Source organism: Carica papaya, chromosome 3, assembly GCF_054855325.1.
Source record: "Carica papaya isolate Zhongbai chromosome 3, ASM5485532v1, whole genome shotgun sequence".
Lineage (NCBI taxonomy): Eukaryota > Viridiplantae > Streptophyta > Magnoliopsida > Brassicales > Caricaceae > Carica > Carica papaya.
Window position 1 is genome coordinate 10,879,646 of NC_142311.1, and position 19,464 is coordinate 10,899,109.

The 19,464-nt window shown below is 36.9% G+C and overlaps 3 protein-coding genes and 1 long non-coding RNA gene across 7 annotated transcripts; 1 reads left to right on the top strand and 3 right to left on the bottom strand.

Moving 5' to 3' along the window:
• Positions 1-935: 935 nt before the first annotated feature.
• On the bottom strand, positions 936-4,022 carry LOC110806534 (receptor-like protein 41). The gene is given in 3 exon segments (XM_088216030.1): positions 936-1,201; positions 1,204-3,156; positions 3,159-4,022. Coding segments are annotated over 3 exon segments (3,072 nt in total). The 5' UTR covers positions 4,012-4,022.
• A 621-nt stretch (positions 4,023-4,643) lies between these two features.
• Positions 4,644-7,405, bottom strand: LOC110806535 (receptor like protein 27-like; the record flags this gene model as incomplete). The annotated part of the gene is given in 5 exon segments (XM_088216032.1): positions 4,644-5,027; positions 5,030-5,629; positions 5,824-5,921; positions 6,222-6,695; positions 6,792-7,405. Coding segments are annotated over 5 exon segments (2,085 nt in total), but the record flags the coding sequence as incomplete, so codon positions are not given.
• Positions 7,406-8,760: 1,355 nt separating this feature from the next.
• LOC110806524 (Tetratricopeptide repeat (TPR)-like superfamily protein) lies at positions 8,761-13,230 on the top strand. 4 transcript variants are annotated; one of them, XM_088215717.1, is made up of 3 exons: positions 8,761-8,996; positions 9,161-10,893; positions 12,277-13,230. In XM_088215717.1, the coding sequence occupies exons 2-3, from the start codon at positions 9,232-9,234 to the stop codon at positions 12,298-12,300; spliced, it is 1,686 nt and encodes a 561-aa protein (XP_088071843.1). In that variant the 5' UTR covers positions 8,761-8,996; positions 9,161-9,231; the 3' UTR covers positions 12,301-13,230. The 4 variants fall into 4 exon arrangements, with proteins under 4 accessions (XP_088071843.1, XP_088071841.1, XP_088071842.1 ...); XM_088215715.1 differs by having other exon boundaries at positions 8,762-9,007; positions 9,153-10,893; XM_088215716.1 differs by having other exon boundaries at positions 8,762-8,996; positions 9,153-10,893.
• Positions 13,231-13,895: 665 nt separating this feature from the next.
• LOC148266690 (uncharacterized) lies at positions 13,896-16,543 on the bottom strand. The gene is made up of 4 exons (XR_015817752.1): positions 16,232-16,543; positions 16,087-16,162; positions 15,934-16,010; positions 13,896-15,872 (listed from the first exon to the last, which is right to left on the bottom strand). It is a non-coding gene; the product is annotated as an uncharacterized LOC148266690 (long non-coding RNA).
• Positions 16,544-19,464: the final 2,921 nt, after the last annotated feature.

Here is a 19,464-nt window from a genome sequence, read left to right on the forward strand (position 1 = left end):
TATAATAGAGAATAGGACATATTCTTAAAAAGGATAAAACATACTAGAAAGTTTTAAGTTCTGTGTTGACTTGCAATTAGTGTATGTTTGGGAGAGGGAGAGTGAGGGTTGAAATGGGAAATTTAGAAGAACAACTATTTAACTTTGTCTGAGAGAGATTTTAGTAACGAAATGGAAGGGGAATGAGGAAGCACAGTTTACCTTTATTCCTTACATTGTGTTAAAATAGTCTCCTTCAATTGGAAAGGAAAGAAAAGTTGATGACCCTCTACTGTGGCATCTCAATAAATTCTCCTAATTCTTTTTAAAACGTTATATTCCTATCTCTGCCCATCTCTTCTCTTTTTCATGACGGTATGGTTCTTAGACATTAAGAACTTTTAGATTCCCTCTTGTTAGCTTCTTATTTAAATAAAGTAAACTTTTTGACTCCATTTTGTACTGCTGTTCTTTCAAACAAGATAAAAATATTTCAAGTTTGGTTTTATTTTCATTTCATTCCATTCCGTTCTATTCCATCACTTGGCAATTAGTTTCACTGTCAAATTTACTAGAACAAATCCAAAACATTAAATTGATTTCACCAATTGATGGGAGAGATTTATTTTAATTAATACACTAATAAAACAAAGTGTATTTCACATTGGTTTGATCTACAAGTACTTCACAGACAGTACACCAAACATATATCTTAAATGTGAAGGTTAAACTGTCAGGTTTTATCTCCATAACCCCAAAATAGGGATGCATTAACATGATATATCTTTTTGGTGGAGACAAAGCTTAACCAGGCACTAAACCAAGGGTATCAACGGCAACGGCCAGATGGATTCAAGTGAGTATAAACAAAAGAAATGAAAAACAAATGCATGGAAGTAATAAACTGTGGCCGCCGTAAGTCTTCAAAGGATCGGATTATGAGAAACAGCTTAAATTTAATTTTCCTGCCTCCTCCTTTGTCCTCCTTTTCTTTTATGTCTCTTTGCAGAAATCTTTGGACGCAAGGTATGGTTTCTCGTGGTAAAGTAGTGAGCGAAAGACCCAACTATCAGGCCACTTAAATACCCACTCAAAACTATGTTCCAATGAAATTGGAACCAAGATTCTGAATCTTGGTCTGATGGCAAGGCTTCTGACACTGCACACTTTTTTGGCAAAGGCGTTCCACACAATCCCAAGTTCCGAGCAAATGAACTAATGGGGAACTAAACTGCTTTGCTTGTGGTATGGGACCCGTGAGAAAATTGTTCGAGATATTGGAGACAGCAAGAAAGGCGAGTTGCACTAACTCTGCAGGGATCTCCCCTGAGAGTTTGTTGCCAGAAAGGTCCAGCGATTCAATAGCTGTCAGGTTCCCCAACGAGGAGGAAATGCTACCAGTGAGCTTGTTGTTGGAGAAGTTGAGGACATTAAGACCTTTTAGATTCCCGATGGATGCTGGAATTTCTCCTTCAAATCTGTTGTGTGAAAGAACAATGACTTTAAGGGCATCTGGGATCTTGCTGTACTTCATATCCAAGCCTTTGTTATTCAACATCAACGGGTAATCATAAGCAGTAGACTCTATGAATCGTGAAACAAAAGGTGGAATCAGAGATTCGTTCATATAACTTATATTTGCTTTATTAGTCACTTCCATAGCATGCCAAACCTAGAAGTATTTTGTTGGTAGCTTTCCTGTAAAACTGTTGCAGGATAGGTCAATGATTCGTAGCTTCGGAAATTCCGAATCAGTTCTTGGATTGTCTATCTCTCCATGAAATTGATTAGATCGCAGGATGAGAACCTGCAACTCTGGAAGTGTACCTAACCAAGAAGGGAAAGAATCGGTAATATGGTTGTGCCCAAAATTAAGGTACTGGAGCATGGTACATTTAGCCAGCGACCTTGGTAATCGCCCTTCAAACTGATTTTGGCTTAAGTCCAACATCGTCAAGAAAATTGCATTTGCAAATGATTGAGGAATTCTTCCATGGAAGCTGTTTCCGTTCAACCTTAATACTGATAAAGAATCAAGATTGCCCAAACATTGTGGCAGCATGCCACTCAAGTTGTTATTTGAAAAATCCAGAAAAGCAATGGTCTTTGAGCTGCAAATCATTGATAAGACTTCACCAGTAAATATGTTGTTTGATACTAGGTAATATAAGCTAAAATCAGGCAAAGGTGGGAGTGATCCTTGTAGCTCATTGAATCTCAGGTCTAAATCTAATAAAAGTGATGGTAGGACTACTGGGTCTTGCTCAAAACCTGTTAAATGGTTATATGAAAGATTCAGGTACTGCAAGAAGTTTAAGTTGGTGATCCATTCAGGTATTTTTCCATGTATATTGTTGGAGGAAAGGTCTAACCATTCCAACTCATCCTGGTTGCGTAAGAAATCAGGGAATCCAGTCAGTTTGCACGAACCCAATCCTAAAGCAACAAACTTGGGAAAGCTGGCTTGTGCAGTGATGTTGCTGACTAAGGATATGTTGTTGGAGGAAAGATATAATTGGTTTAAATTTTCTTGCCTAGCAAACATGCGTAGTTCAATAGTACCATTTAATTTATTTGATGTGAGATCCAGATGATTCAAATTCCTGAGCTCAAAGATGGAACTCGGGATTGGGCCTTCTAGTTGATTTGATGAAAGTCCCAGCTCAACTAATTTGGTGAGGTTCTCAAGTTGAGGCGGAAATTGCCCGGTTAGTTGGTTAAAGCTCAGCCATAAAGAACTGAGTTGGTTCATGTTTATAAGCCAAGATGGGATGGGGTCTGATAATTGATTGTGTTCCAGTTGTAGCTCCGCAAGTTTGGGAAATTTCATGAACCACAAAGGGATTGAACCGGTTAATTGATTTTTGTCCAAGTGTAAAGAAGTAAGTCGAGTAAGGTTCATGAGCTGGAATGGGATTGGGCCAGTCAAATGATTACGACTCACATCTAAAAAACTAAGTTGGATCAGGTTCATGAGCGGAGGAAGCTCTCCATCTAGCAGACCAGAAAGGCCTAAATGGTCAAGGTTGGTCAGCTTGGCCACCCATGAAAAGGAAGAAGCTTTTCGATTCTGAAAATAATTTGATGAAAGGTCCAGATAAGTGAGTTGAGTGAGATTACCGAGTACAGAAGGAACTCGACCAGAGAAACTGCAAGAAGAAATATCCAGCTTTTCTAAGTGAGGCTTCCAATTGAAGAAGGTAGCTCACCAGAAAATCCTGTGCCTTCGAGGTTCAATAATTTGAGGGCTTTGCTCAACTGAAAGTCTGGCAACTGACCGGATAGATCAAAATTGTAGGTTAAATCCAGAACCTGTAGCTTTTGTAACGTGAAAATGTTTGTGGGGAATTTACCATGCAATTCACAAAGCTGGAGTTTGAGAGATGTCAAAGACGATAAATTTGCTAATACATCAGGTACTGTAGATGATATGTTAATATAACTAAGATCGAGTTCTCTCAGGCTTGTTAAGTTCTGAAGTAGGTTGTTTAGGCTGGGTCTTTGAATTTCTAATGGATTCCGAGATAGATCTAGGGAAGTTAAACTGAACAACTTGGATAGTTCAAATGGAATTTGATCATAAAAGCCAGAAAACGAGAGGTTAAGATATGTAAGCTGGGAAAGATCGCCCATAGTAGAAGGTATACGAGATGTGCTGAGGTCATTAAGAGAAAGATCAAGCCTTCGGAGATGGACAAGGTGGAAGAGACTGCTATTGTGGCTGATAGAACCATGGAGGCAACTCTTGCTGAGGTGAAGGCTGATCACATAACCTGTCTGCTTGTCACACTCAACGCCATCCCATGCGCAGCACTCATTACTTCCTCCTTTTAGCTTCCATGACTCAACCTTTGGATAAGCATCGGATGTAACACAGTTACCTATTGCCAAGCTTTGTTTGAGTTGCAGCAAGGCAGAGCGCTCGCCATCATGGCATGGTGACTCCGCGGCAGAGAAGAGAATGTTGCAGAGTAAAAAATTTAGCAGGAGAAGAGAGCACTTGAGCATGAAGTGAAACCACAGCAACTCCATAATCTTTAACTAATCTGCTTATTTGTTTACCAACTCATTTAAAGAAGTCGTTGCCTGGATTCCCTTTGGATATTTCCTTATAGAAAGAGCTCGACTCTTGTCCAGAAAATGACAAGTGGTTGCCTGTATTGTCCTGCTTAAATGCTTATTATGACTATTGTGGACTTGCCAACAATTGAAGGTGCTTAATATGAACGGAGCTTTACGTACCACATACTTCCTTGTCTTGTCTTGCTTAATGCTTAATAACTTTGACCAATGACTGCAGAAACATGTAGGCTTGCAAACGACTATCTCACTTGTTTTGAAAGTAGAACTTTGTGACGAATGATGGTCCTACTACTAGAATATCTTTTTTCTTTTGAAGAAGAACAGATACTTCATTCAATGGAGGGCTGAAGCAGTCATCCTTTACCAGCAGAGGAGCTAAAATATTTTCTGAACAATGTAAGATCAGACAGTCTTTTTGGGTTAACGCGGTCAAATTTAAAGCAATCACATTAAGAAATAGCAGAAGAACAAATTTGTGTAGAAAACAAATGAAATCTAATAGGCAGATGATATATGGAAACAAGACGACCCGCATTTATTTGTTGATTTACTTATTAATGTTCACCCACTTCGGAGAATTCTTTGGAAACGATTCACTTTTTCTTGTGGTAAACCAGAGGCTAACCAGAACTCCAATCACCAGACCGATTAAACACACACTCAGAACTATTCTCCAATCAAACCAGGACCGAGTCCCTGAATCTCGATGGGTTGGTGAGCTTTTGAATCTGCACATTTCGTTGGCAAAGGGCTGCCGCACAATCCCAAGTTTCCATCATATGAACTGCTTTGGAAGGTACTGAACTACTTTCCTTGTGGTATGGGACCTGTTAGATGATTGTTTGAAATATTGAAGTCAGCCAGAAAGGTGAGTCACACTAAGTTTGCTGGAATATCCCCCGAGAACTCGTTGTTTGAAAGGTCCGGGGATTCAACATGTTTCAGGTTTCCTAAAGTTGAAGGGTGCTACCAGAGAGTTTGTTTTTAGATAGGTTGAGGAAATTGAGTCCTTGTAGATTGCTAAGGGAAGCTGGAATTTCTCCTTCGAATCTGTTGCTTGAGAAGTCAATACCTTTAAAGACGTTTGGGATCTTCTTGTCTTCCATGGTCATGCCTTTGTTCCTCAGTCTCAATGAGTAATCATAATCAGTGAAGGCTGTGAAGGCTGTGAAGGCTGTGAAGTTTGAACTAAGGGCCAGAAACATATCTCCGTGCATATAGCTTATGTTTGCTTCCTTGACCATTTTCATGGAATGCCAAACCTGGAAGTATTTTGTTGGCAACTTTCCAGTGAAATTGTTGCAGGGCATATCAATGATGAGTAGCTTGGGAAATTCAGAATTAGATTCAAGGTAACCTCTCTCCCCATAAAAGTGATTAGATCTCAAGATAAGAACCTGCAACTCTGGAAGAGCGCCTAACCAAGAAGGGAAAGTATCTTTGATCTGGTTGTAACCAAAATTAAGGTACTGAAGCATGGTACATTTAGTCAGTAATCTTGGTAATTTCCCTTCCAAGTTATTTTGGCTTAAATTCATCATCTCCAATGAAGTGGCATTTCCAAATGATTACGGAATCCTTCCATGCAATCTGTTGCCAGGCAACTTTAATGCCAATAGATATTTAAGATTACCCAAACAATCTGGCAGCGTTCCACTCAAGTTGTTGTAAGACAAATCAATATAAAGAATAAACTCTGAATTGCAGATTGTTGATGATATTTCACCAGTCAATTTGTTGTTGGGAAGTATATAAACCCACTTGAAGTTGGCACAGGTGGGAGAGATCCCTGCAACTGATTGAACCGAAGTTCTAATTCAAATAAAGACGATGGAAGAACAAAGGTTGTTGGGTGAATCCTGTTAAATGATTTTATGAAAGGTTCAGATATGCTAAGGTATTCATGTTGGAGATCCATTCAGGTATATTCCCATGTATATTGTTCGATGAGTAAGAAATCTGGAAATCTAGTCAGATTGCAGGAACCCAATCCTAAATGAAGGAACTTGTTCGAGCTGGCATGTGTAGTGATGTTGGTGCCAAGGGCAATACTGTTGGAGGAAAGGTAGAATCTCCTCAAACTTTTCAGCCCAACAAACATGCCTAGCTCGATCGTTCCATTTAATTAATTTGAACTAAGGTCTAGAAGCTCAAGATACTTCAGCTCAAAGACGGAAATTAGAATTGATCCTTGCAATTGATTTGATGAAAGCACAAGCTCAACTAAATTGGCAAGATTCATGATTTGAGTAGGAATTTGTCCTGTGAGTTGGTTAGAACTCAGCCACAGAGAAGACAAATGTCTCATGTTCATAAGCCAAGATGGGATCGGACCTGATAATTGATTATTTCCCAATTGCAAAGAAGTAAGCTGAGTAAGATTCATGAGCTGAGAAGGGATTGGACCAGTCAAACTGTTACGGCTAAGATCCAAGTGAGTTAGCTGGGTGAGGTTTGTGAGCTGGGGAACCTCACCATCTAGCATGGAAGAAAGGTCCAAAAAAATGAGTTTGTTGAGCTTGGCCACCCGTGAAAAGGAAGACGAATTTCCTTTGAGAAGCCCTTTTGATGAGAGGCCTAGATATCTGAATTGAGTTAGATTACCAAGTGAAGAAGGAACTCGACCAGAGAAACTGCAAAGAGAAATATGCAGCTCTTCTAATGAAGTAAGGCCTCAAATTGAAGAAGGTAGCTCACCGGAAAATCTAGTATTCCCCAGCCTCAATGACCTGAGTGGTCTACTCGGGTGAAACTCTGGCAAATGACCCCATATATCAAAACTGTTGCTTAAGTCAAGAACCTGTAGCTTTGGTAGTGGTAAAATTTCTGTGGGAAATTCACATTGCAATCCACAGGAAGCAAGATGGAGAGATGTCAAAGACAACAAATTTGCTAACCCATCAAGGTTTGACGATGACATGTCAACAGAACTAAGATGGAGTTCTCTCAAGCTAGTTAAGTTCCAAACTAGGCTCTTTAGACTTGGTGTTTGAATTTTTAATGAGTTCCAAGACAGATCAAGCGAACTCAACCTGAACAAGTTGGATAGTTCTAATGGTATTTGGCCATAAAAGGCAGAGGAAGAAAGGTTAAGATATGTAAGATGTGAAAGATTACCTAAAGCAGATGGTATACGAGAGTTGCTGAAGTTATTAAATGAAAGATCAAGGGTTTGAAGATGGAGAAGACGGAAGAGACTGGTATTTGAGTTGATAGAACCGTGGAGACAACAATGGCTGAGATCAAGGCCAATTACATATCCTGTTTTGTTGTCACACTCAAACACCTTTCCATGAGCAGCAATCAACTTTTTCCCCTCCTCGAAGCTTCCATGAATGAAGTAGGTTTAGGTAACCAGAAACTTGATTTCCAAAATAATCAGAGTTGACACACTTACCTACAGTCAGGCTTTGCTTCAAGTCCAGTAAAGCAGAGCGGTCTTCATCATGGCAGAGTGGGTGGATTGAAGAGAAGGAATGAGCGATAGAGAGTAAGGAAATGAGGAAGAGCAGAAAGCATTCGAAGAAGATGAAAGGAGAGAATGGCAACTCCATAATCTGTAATTGTGAAATGGGTCTGCAGCTCTTTTTGGGAAGGAGTAACTGTTGTGAGATGTTAACATTTAGAAACATCCTGGTAGATTATATATATATATGTATAATTTTTTTTTTTTCCTTTAAAATTTACTTTTGGGGAACTGCTTGCATTTGTATTTTGAATGCAGTATCATGTATTCCTGAAGGTATCTCCCAAGGGTTTATTGAGGTTTGAAAGGTTTATTGAGGTTTGAAAAGAAAGAAAAGTTAAGTCTCCGATTTATAGGATCGTTTGAGATTTTGGAGAAGGTGGAGGTGGTTGCGTACAAGGTAGTGCTTACTCCTCAGTATAGTAGAGTTCACAATGTGTTTCACATATCCTTGCTACAAAAATATCACCCGAATTCTAACCATATTTTAAGGTGGGAATCATTACCATTGGAAAGTGATTGGTCTTATGAAAAAGAGTCAATCCGAGTTCTCCAACGACAAAAAAGAAGGTTGAGAAACAGGGTGATACCTATAGTGAAGATACAATGGAAGCATCATGCGACGGAGGAGGCAATATGAAAACGGAAGGACGAGATGAAACGAAATTATCCAACATTGTTCGGAGGTAAGATAACAAAATTTGAGGGAATAATTTTTTTTTTAAGAAGAATATATGTAATATTTAAAAAAAAAATTTAATCCCTTACATATGTAATTAATGATAAATATATAAACTTTTTTTAAAAAATAAAAAATATATAGTTTATTAATTAAATTAAGCACGGAGATTTTCTCTTTAAAATTTCTAATAATTTAAATCATTCTTAAAACTATTTATCTTAATTTAATATTTTTATATCTTATTCAAAATAACAAAAAACTTTAAATTATTATTCATTAATTTTTTAAAATTAAAATATTTAAATATATTATAATAAAAATAAAATGTTAATAATAACTTATTATATATTTTAATTTAAAAATATTTAATTTTGTTGAGTAATGAAGTTATCTAATCAAGAAATTAATAACGTATACAAATTGATATCCAAATTTTCAATTTATTTTTACTAAAAAATATGTATAATACGTTGTAATTTTTATTAGGTTTAACAAGTCAAAATTAAAATTTTATGGAAAGATTGAGATCTAAATTTTAAAGATAACATAAACCAAAAGAAAGAAAAGGGGAAAGAAAAAAAAGAAAAAAAAAAAACAAAACTAGACTGAACTAAACTAAACTAAACTAAAAGTTGCAGAAGAAGATGAAAGATCATCCTCAGTTTCTGTTGGATTGTTCTCTTTGCTGAAGTCCTGCCCGCTCACCTAGCCCCACTGATGCTACTTCTTTGCGGTGTGACCTCTTAAATCTCATCTCCTTCTGTGACGGATGATGGCTTCACTTTGGTGGTGTTCAAGTTCCTTCTCTCTCTCTCTCTCTCTCTCTCTCTCTCTCTCTCTATCTATCTATATATATATATACATTTATGACCAAACTATGATCTATACCCTCTTGATTCGTCTAATTTAATGACACGAGGTTTTATTTACTTGCTGAATTAGGAGTGAAGGTTATCCTCTGCTAATCAGTTGTTTTTAACGCTTTTCTTGCTTCAAGAAATATCTAAAGAGGCCTGATGAGATGAGAATTTCAGTTTCTCTGCCACTTGGGTTAAGTGGTACGGATTATTTTCTGCTTCGTCGATTTTCAACTGTGCTTGATTATGTTTCCGTGAATTCGGCTTCTGCAAAACCTATATTTTCTGGGAACTTGGGCACAAGGAATTGGAAACCAATTCCGGTACCCCACAGAAAAATGCCTGAACCTAAAGGCCAAGATCTTGATTTTGTCAATGTTGCGCATAGCCACCTAATTCATTCTGACTGGGATAAGCTCAGTGAACTTTCTGCCTATTTGACTCCGTCTAGAGTCAACCACATTCTGGTGAAGATCCAGAAGGACCATGTTCTTTCCTTGGAATTCTTCAATTGGGTTAAAACCCAAAACCCCAGTTTTCAGTCCCTTGAAACCCTTTCCATAATGCTTCACATACTCACTAAAAACCGGAAATTCAAGTCAGCCGAGTCCATTTTGAGGATTACCTTTGTGACTGGTCAGTTGGATTTGCCTGCTAAATTGTTGGACGCAATACTTTATTCTTATCGACTATGTGATTCTTCGCCTCGGGTTTTTGATTCGTTGTTTAAGTTCTACGCCCATAAGAAGAAATTTAGACATGCCACCGATACTTTTTCTCAAATGAAGATTTTTGGGTTCTTGCCAACTGTTGAGTCATGCAATGCATATATAAGCTCACTGCTTGATTTACACAGGGTAGATATTGCTCTCTTGTTCTATAGAGAAATGAAGCGATGCAGGATATCACCAAATGTCTATACTCTCAATATGGTTATGGATGCTTACTGTAAATCTGGGAAACTAGATAAGGCGCTTGAGGTGTTTGGGGATATGGAGAGACTGGGTTTTAGTCCTACTGTTCCATCATACAATACTTTGATTGCAGGGCACTGTAACAAGGGTCTCCTGGGTTTGGCTATGAAGCTTAAGAACTCAATGGGGAACAACGGGTTGCAACCAAATGTGGTTACTTATAACACTCTCATCCATGGATTTTGTAAGGAAGGGAAGTTAAACGAAGCAAGCAAAGTTTTCAGTGAGATGAAAGCAATTAATGTGTCTCCAAACACCATAACTTATAATACCCTGATAAATGGTTTCAGCCAAGTGGGTTATTGTGAGATGGCAAGCAGGCTTTATGATGAGATGGCCAGCAATGGAGTGAAGGCCGATATCTTGACTTACAATGCGTTGATTCTGGGACTTTGCAGGGAGGGTAAGACAAAGAAAGCTGCATATCTTGTCAGAGAACTTGATAAGGAGAACTTAGTCCCAAATGCCTCCACCTTTTCTGCACTTATCAGTGGGCAATGTGTAAGGAAAAATCCCGACCGTGCTTTCCAGCTATATAAAAGCATGACAAGGAGTGGTTGTTACCCAAATGATCATATATTAAATATGATGGTTTCTGCCTTCTGTAAGAATGAGGATTTTGTAGGAGCAGTCGAAGTCTTGGGGGAAATTCTCGATAGATCAATAACTCCCGATTCAGTCATCCTATCTGAGCTTTATAATGGACTTAAGCAGTCTGGCAAAGATCAATTGGCAATGAAGTTACACAGGGAAATGGAAGCTAAACACCTCCTGCCAGAAGGCCTTAATGGGTTAAAAACTATATATTCTGGGGATGAGAATAAGATCAAACAATTCAAGATGAGTCACGAGGTAAACTTGTCCTCTCCTTGTTGATTTCTTAGTTCTTTCTTCAATTAAGAAAACTAAATTAAGTTTCTTTATTGGATGTTGGGAAAGTTCTGTTACAGTAATTGTTAGAACATGGTTGTGAAAATGTTAAGCTAAAACATTTCTTGTTTTATCTAATTTGCTGCAGCCAGCCAGCCACTAGTTTCTATTTTAAACTTTTAAGTGAGACAAATTGCTGAGCAGTTTTTCATAACAATGTAAAACTATGGCGTTTTATTCCTTAAATTATAAAAATAACAGATTCCGTTTATTTTTTACATATAACACTTGTGCTCATGCACTATAAGAGCAAATTGATCATTTGGCATACCTCTTAACTGCATTTTACTTTTCTAATTTTTTATTTGATCTCCAGGAAAGAGTTTGATTTCAGATTTTGATTCACCAATCTTAGAATTAGTCTAACTTTCCAAGATCACCTTTATGAAACATGTGCAACGCGTATAAAATATTGCTAGTACAATACCAGCAGATAATTCCCTCATATCTCAAGGAACAAAATGATCAAAACTTTTAATTGGAGATAAGGTTGTCATTTTTCTTAATCTAAAGTTGAAGGCAACTTGAAGATACTCTCAAATTGTACACATAATTTTTTCATGAACTCCCAAGTGGCCCTACATTAATATTACAATTGATATCTTGTATCCATCAATCATTACTTTCACTAAGATCCCTTGAAAGTAAACAAATATATCTTTCTTTTTAGTTCTAGGACCTTTTCTTACCATGGTTCATGCCCTTTCATTTGTTCATGGTTTTGAAGATTTCTAGTGTTGCCCAATTTTTCAAATAAAGAAAAAAAGAAAGAGCCTATAAAATAGGAGATGCCCTGAAAATTTTTGAGCAGGCAATGACTTGGATGAGGCAAATAACTCTACACATTTCAATTATCTGAGACAGTTTAGTTTGGTGGTTAAAAATATGGTATACCTTCTAAGGTGATTATGGTGCAATGTTCATCAAATCATCCTCTCATAAATTAAATACACTGTCCATGTTTTTTATTATTGAGGAGAACTGAAGATGATCCTGTTTCTTAAAGTACTTTTAGAAGCTTTCACTAAAATACTTGAGTGCATGTTTGTAACTGTTCTGGGAAGTCTCAGATTAATTTTGATCTTCTCGTGTGCATTCAACGATCAAATGACTGCAAATTGTATGAGCCTAACCAATATGACAGCCTTGATATTCTCAGTTATGATTTAAAATCCCAAGTCTTCCTGGTTTTAGACTTCTAACAGCACATCAGCAGCATGCCTAATTCATTGTTTTCCTGATTTGAGATTTTCCTCGGTGATTTTATCATGTATCTTTAAGTTTCTAACAAATTCTCGAGTGCAGGACTTTATGCCAGTAATGGAATGAAGAAAAAATTTGCATGAAGCATGTATCAGGCACACATTAAAGCTGTCAATCAGTCATGCTTAATCACTGGCATGCATTTTAGTAAATGTTTCCGGGAAGCAATGCTACTTTTCAATGGAAGATTTTTCTTACCTAGAGTATGCCCCGATGCAAGGAAAATGGATTTTTCTCCAATTGATCTTAACTGACTTGGGTGCATGGCAATTCAAGGGCTTCTGCAGTCTCTGGTTGGCAGCTATGTTTAATGAGCTGATTAGAGCTGAATCTGCATCCAATTGTAGCTGCCTGTTTCTGCCTGTTTATGCAAAATTGGTCAAAGAAACAATCTCATTGATATGAACGCAGAGGCCCTCCATACAAGGAAAGTCAATTTTCCTTCTCTAATTGATCTAAATGACTTAGGTGCTTGGCACTTGAAGGGCTCCTGCAGTCTCTGATTGGCCGTTATATTTAATTGAAATTATTACTGTTGAATCCTCATCCTTATGCTTGCAGCCTGTTTATGCAAATTTGGCACAAGAGACAACCTTCATGGTCCCACTGACAGTTTCAGGATCAATCTTGGCATTTTGATCCTTGCCCAGATTTCCATTTCTCTCTCAACTACATGGAGTAAGAGGAAGAAGGCAAAAGGGAGAGAGGAGGACAATAAGAGCCCTGGGGAGTCGGAGAACTTTTTCCGAGGACCTGAAGCTTCATGTTTTCCATGCAGAGGTACTCTATATTGCAGCTGAAGGTCTTAAAAATTAGTTGAAGTTGCATTAGGATTTTAACTTTAGTAGCCTATTGCGATATTGAAAATTTAAGTTGGGTGATCAATAAATGTTAATTTCCTCCAAGGTGAAATGTGGGTTATTAAATCTTCAGATCAATCAGTGAGCAGAGACAGTTTATGGCTATGTTTGGAATAAATCCAAAATTCTTATGGAATTCATTTGCAAATGTACATTAAGAAAATGGTGAAATTCCTCTATAACATGATTAAAGTTGAAACCATACGGAATTTTTATATGGAATTGGAAACAAATTTATTAAATTTTACATGATACTACTTTTTCAATTCTATATAGAATTCTATATGAGGTTCATTTTTTCATCATCATAAAATGACATACACCATCACCTAGTTAAAGGTTATGTTTGGAATAAATTCAAAATTTTAGTGAAATTCATTTTCAAAATTTGCACGTATTTTAATTAGAAGATAATGAAAGTGCTATGTAAATTAATAACGATTGAATTCTTATGGAATTTCATATGGAATTAGAAAAAGGGTATTTTAAGTCTATTTATGTTGATGGAAATTGCACTGTATTTTTCCAATTTCATATGGAGTTCCATACATGCTCAATTTTCTTTTTTTTTTGTCATCCTAATAGAATTTATATTTCTCTTAGTTAAACTAAATGCAGATTTGCGTTTGAATTTTATGTCATTTCTGGATTTGCTCCAAATATGACCCGTAACTATTTCATTAGTGGTTCTTTTGGGTTCTTGTTTGCAAGCATCCATGGTGATTAACCCTGTATGCTGTTCATGTTAAGAGATAACTCATAACGATGGTTCCTGAAAACTTTTAACATGCATAGCTTGCATAAGATTAAACTATTTCTTGTTTCCCAGCAATTCTTTTAGAAATAATACTGGATCGGGTCTAACATTTTACGTTTATGTTGATACTCATAATACAGTTTTTGAAGTTTTCCGTGACAGTCATGGACGACTCCTAGACAACATCAATGGTGGTCGCCACGGAACAAAACCAAGTTTTGTTCTTTACCAGATATCGATCTTCGTATACTGAATTGAATTGGGATAATCCTTCATCCAGAATATGTATTATCAAGAGCTAGTCTGTATTGAAATCAGTCCATGAACGGAGCAAATTCGTTGCTGATGACTATTTGAACTGCAGTTGCAGCGGTTGCCAAGATTGGAAATGAAAAATGGCTGCCCCATATCCATTCTCTGGCAAAAAAAAAAAGAGAGTCTACGCAGAAAAAGGTTAATTTGATGTACCATAAATCAAGAACCATAATCAATTGTGTAAAGTTTAGAATATTAGTAATAAAATAATACTAAAATTTATTAATTTGCGGAAATAGTTTAGAATTTAGAGTTACATTCCTTATGTTTAATTAAAATGCCCAATAAAGGTATAAAAATGCCCTTAAAGAACATAAATGAAAAAGTATAATACAGAAAACTTATATGATCAATTTATATTGCGCAACTGGAGGAATGAGAGGCAACCTTCTAATTAGTTTTCTTACTGCTTAGGATTTGGGTATTGGTCGTCCTGATATAAAATGATTAATAATAAAGGAGTGAGTTACACTAACTCAGTAAAAATATCTTACTACTGATACAGAAAATTAAATATTTGTATAAATCATAAAAAAACTAATAGAACTCATTTTTCTTTCTTGAATAAATTCATTTAACTAAAAATATTAATTCTTTACTCACCTGTAATTTCTCGAATGTCATTTATGAAAATTAGAATCAAAATAGTAATTCGCGTTATGCATTTTAAAAGACCAATAATAATTAATTTTTACCATTTTTACTTACTTACCAATGCCACTGAGGGTCAATAGAGGTCCCCACTACACGTGGACCAAACATTCATTCAATTAATCAGACGGCCGTTCCTATACCCCATCTAATAATGGGTGCCAAATATACCACCGCCTCAATATCCCATATAGTAATGGGTGTAATCAAACCAATTCCCAATTTCTTCCGGTATGAAATTTCTCAGCCCCGTTCGACTGAGGATAATGTCCATGGTAGGGTTTACTCTATGTATCAAGTTCGTACATTATTTTTTATGACACCCATTAAGCCATTTAATTTAACAACGTTGCTTACACATACAAGTTTTCATTACTATCTAGCCACCAAATATGTACAAAACTCATATTTCGCAATTACAAGAAAACGAAATGATCAACTAATGAAGCGATATTAAATTAAAACCCAACTGTTCAAGAAGCGTAATTAATAAACTGATGTAACAGAATAAAAATGAAAAAGGTTTGAGTAAACTAAATAGACAAGAAGAATAAAAAATAAATTAAAGTACACTACAATAAAATGAAGTAACGATAAGCAATTAAGGTAATATAACAATAAATAGACAACACGAATAAGCTAGGGACAATTATAAACTGACCGGTTACTGGCTTCATCAGTAACCTGTATTTAATTAATCAGGGGATCGCCAACCATTTAAATTTTTTTGTTGATTATTAATTGACTTTAATCTAACTGTAACAGGAGAAATGGTGAGAGATACTTACCTTGGGTCGATGTCGGAAACACTGCCATTTTCACAACGCTTTTCGGCAGTTCCCAGTTCCTGGATTTCTTTGATTTTTTTGCTAAAACTAAAATGTACGTAAAATAACATGGAAATTCATGAAAAACAGCCAAAATGGGCCAAAAACACCTCACCTGGGCCGGTTTAGGGTTCCATGGCGACGCTGTTGTGCTCCATCGCTAGTTTCGGCTTCTACGACGGCTCCTCATTTCGGTCAAGTCGATTTCAGTTGATTCTGGGCAAAAACCTGTTCACATCAGGGTTAAACGGTGTCTGTTGATGGAAAAAGGAAGAAAACTGAAACTTACTAGTAGTTCTAGCTTTCCAGTGTGGTGGCTCCGCTGAGTTCCACAACTTCTTCCTCATCGTCTCGACTTTCATTCGGCTACCTTGCACCGAAAACATATTAGATGGTCTAGGATCGAGAAACGGAAGGAAACGAAAAAAGGGTTCAGGCTCACCGGAGTGTTTTTCGATTTCAAGTACAACAGTTTAACCGAGCTCCACCCTCCGTTTCTAGCTTTCCATTGAGATTTCCTGTAACAAGAAGGGTTTTAAGTAGCTTAGAATGAAAAATTCAAATGAACGGGAGGAAATCGCACTTACCGGCACCAATTTGGGTCTTTGATACGGCAGTGACGATGGTTGGCTTCTCATTCGACCGCCCTTCTTCTTATTCTTCAACAAATTGGTGTGCGGCTAGAGTTAAGGTTTTGGTAGAAGAGGAGTTTAAATACTCCTCTTCTCTCTATCTGGGTCGTCTCTTCGAGCCCACATGAATTCAATAACGAAAGGGATTGAATCTCAGCCGTCAGATCCCACTTATTCGGAAAACAAATTTTGGTCGTCCAATTGAAGGCATGCGGGTCGTTCGATTGCGCCTAATGGGGAAATGGATCTAGACTATTCATATATATAGGAGTGAATACAAGCTATTAGATCACTTGGCACGTGAATTGCCCATGTGACCTCCCGTGTAGAACGCACGTTAGCGTTTCTGCCACGCATTGCACGGCAATTGGTTATGCTGCTGGTGTGTTGCCACGCAATGCACGACGATTGACTGTGCTGCTGGTATGTCCGCCACGCGGCAAACGGCAATTGGCTGTGCTGTTGACGTTGTCGTTTTTTCTATTTTTGCACTTTAGCACTAGTTTTTAATTTTTTATTTCAAATGAGTCCTTTCTTATTTTCAGTTTGGATCCTTCATTTTAAAATTATTTTCAAATATGTCCTAAATGCATATTTCTCAAAAAATTCTAAACAAAATTAAACTTAAATATTTATTATTATTATTGAAATTAATTTATGCCATCCCGAGCTTAAATTTCAAGCTCGAGATGTTACAACTCTCATCTCCTTAAAAAAATTTAGTCCTTTAAATTACTGCTCCCTAGTCAAACAGTTGAGGATATCGAGCCCTGTACTCTGATTCCAGCTCTCAGGTGGCCTCATCCTGCTAGTGATTTTGATATAGTACTTGATAAAAGGAATTTCTCTGTTGCAAAGTACTCTACTCTTTCGATCCAAAATATTAACTGGTACATCTTCGTAAGGTATATCCTCCTGGAGTGGAACTAGCTTGTAGGACAAAATATGTGAGGGGTTCAGGTTATACTTACGTAGCATCGACACATGAAAGATATTATGGACTATGTATCGTTCTGGAGGCAGTGCTAGTCTGTACGCAGATATCCCAATCTTGTCTAAAATATCAAATAGTCCGATGAACCGGGGGTTCAACTTTCTCCTCTTTCCAAACCTGGTGATATCCTTAAAGAGGGTGACCTTAAGAAATACTTGATTGCCTTTTTTAAATTTTAAATTTCTCCTTCGAGTATCCGCATAACTTTTTTGTCTATTTTGAATCGTCTGAATATTTTTTCTAATCTTAACAATCTTCATTATGGTCTTATCAACAAGATCTTGGCCAACCAATTTTCTGTCGTCCACTTCTTCCCAACAGATCAGTAATCTACAAGGTCGACCATATAATGCCTAATACGGAGTCATACCAATACTTGTCTTATAACTGTTATTATAGGCAAACTCTATCAAGGGTAGATGATCATCCCAGTGCCCTCCAAAATCTAGAACACAAATCCTGAGCATATCATTCAGTGTGTAAATAGTTCGTTCTAATTGTCCATTTGTTTAAAGGTAGAATGATGTGTTAAGAGACAATTTCATCCTCATTGCTTATTAAAAACTTGTCCAAAATTGAGATGTGAATTTGGGGTCTTTGTCCAATATCATTATCATCAGAACTCCATGTAGTCCGACTATCTCCCGAATATAGATTCTAGTTAGCTTGTCCAAGGGATCAGTCATTCTAGTGGTCAAGAAAGGAGAGGACTTAGTGAGTCGGTCAACGACCTAGATCGCATTGTGTCCTAAGTGTACCTTAGGCAATCCTGTTATAAAGTTCATGGTGATATATTCTCATTTCTAATCCGAGATTGGTAACGGCTGAAATAGTTCACCTAAGTGTTAATGCTCTGCTTTGACCTGTTGGCATTTAAGGCACTTAAAAACGAAGTTAGCAACTTCTTTTTTACCCGACTCCACCAAAATCGAGGTCACATTCTTTAGCATATCTTAGTACTTCTCGAATGCATAGTGAACTTCAAACTTTAAGCCTCTGTCATGATATCCTTTTCAAATCGCTATTACTAGAAACACACAACCTATATTGGAACCTTAGCAACCCATCGACAGAGACTCGAAATTCTAGATTCAAACTCTATTTTGTATCCTTTGTGAGAGCTGCTAGAGTGGGATCGATAAGTTAAACCTCTCTTATTCCTTAGATTAATTCCAGTTGGACTGTTAAATGGGCTAGATATGTGGTTATTTTCAAGTCTTAGAGTTGTGTATAATGTGTAGCCTTTATCATGCTGCACTCAGAAACCATTATTTAAGATACCATACTTGCATAATTCATGCTTAGGGCGTCGGCTACCACATTACCCTTATCTGGATGGTACAGGATCTTACAATCGTAATCCTTGAGAAGTTTTTATCTAACACCTCTTATGCATGTTGAGGTCCTTCTAGGTGAATATATGCTTTAAGCTCTTATGATATGTATAGATTTTAAATGTTTTCCTATATAAATAATGGCTTCAAGTCTTCAAGGTGTGAATAATGACGACAAGCTCCAAGTTGTACGTGGAGTAATTTTTTTTATGAGTTTTTAATTATCTACACCTGGAAGCTATGATCTTCCCGTGCTATATCATAATGCAACTTAGTCCTTGATAGGACGCATCATTGTATACTGTATATCTATTCGTTCTATTTGGCAGAGCCAAGACTGGTATGGTAGTCAGTCATTTCTTAAGTTCTGTAAAGCTCTTTTCACATTTCTTATTTTACTCAAACTTGACATTTTTCTTCGTAAGTCTTGTCAAAAAGACGCCTATACTTGAAAATACTTTAATAAACCTGCGGCAATAACCTAGCATGCCCAAGAAGTTTTGAACTTCCTTAATCGAAGTCAACTACTCCCAACTCATCATTGCATCAATCTTGTCGGGATTCATTGACACTTCGTATTTTGATATTATGTGCCATATGAAGAAAGTTTGCTCAAGCCAAAATCCCCACTTACTCAATTTTGCATATAGTTTCTTTTTCCTGAGAACTTGTAAGACCTAAGTAAGATATTGAGCGTGTTGCTCTCCACTCTTATAGACTAGAATATAATCAAAGAATACTATTACAAACTAATCTAAGATCAGTTTGAAGACCCTGTTCATCAAGTCCATAGAGATTGCAGATATATTAGTTAATCCGAATAGCATTACCAGGAACTCATAGTGTCCATACCGGGTTTT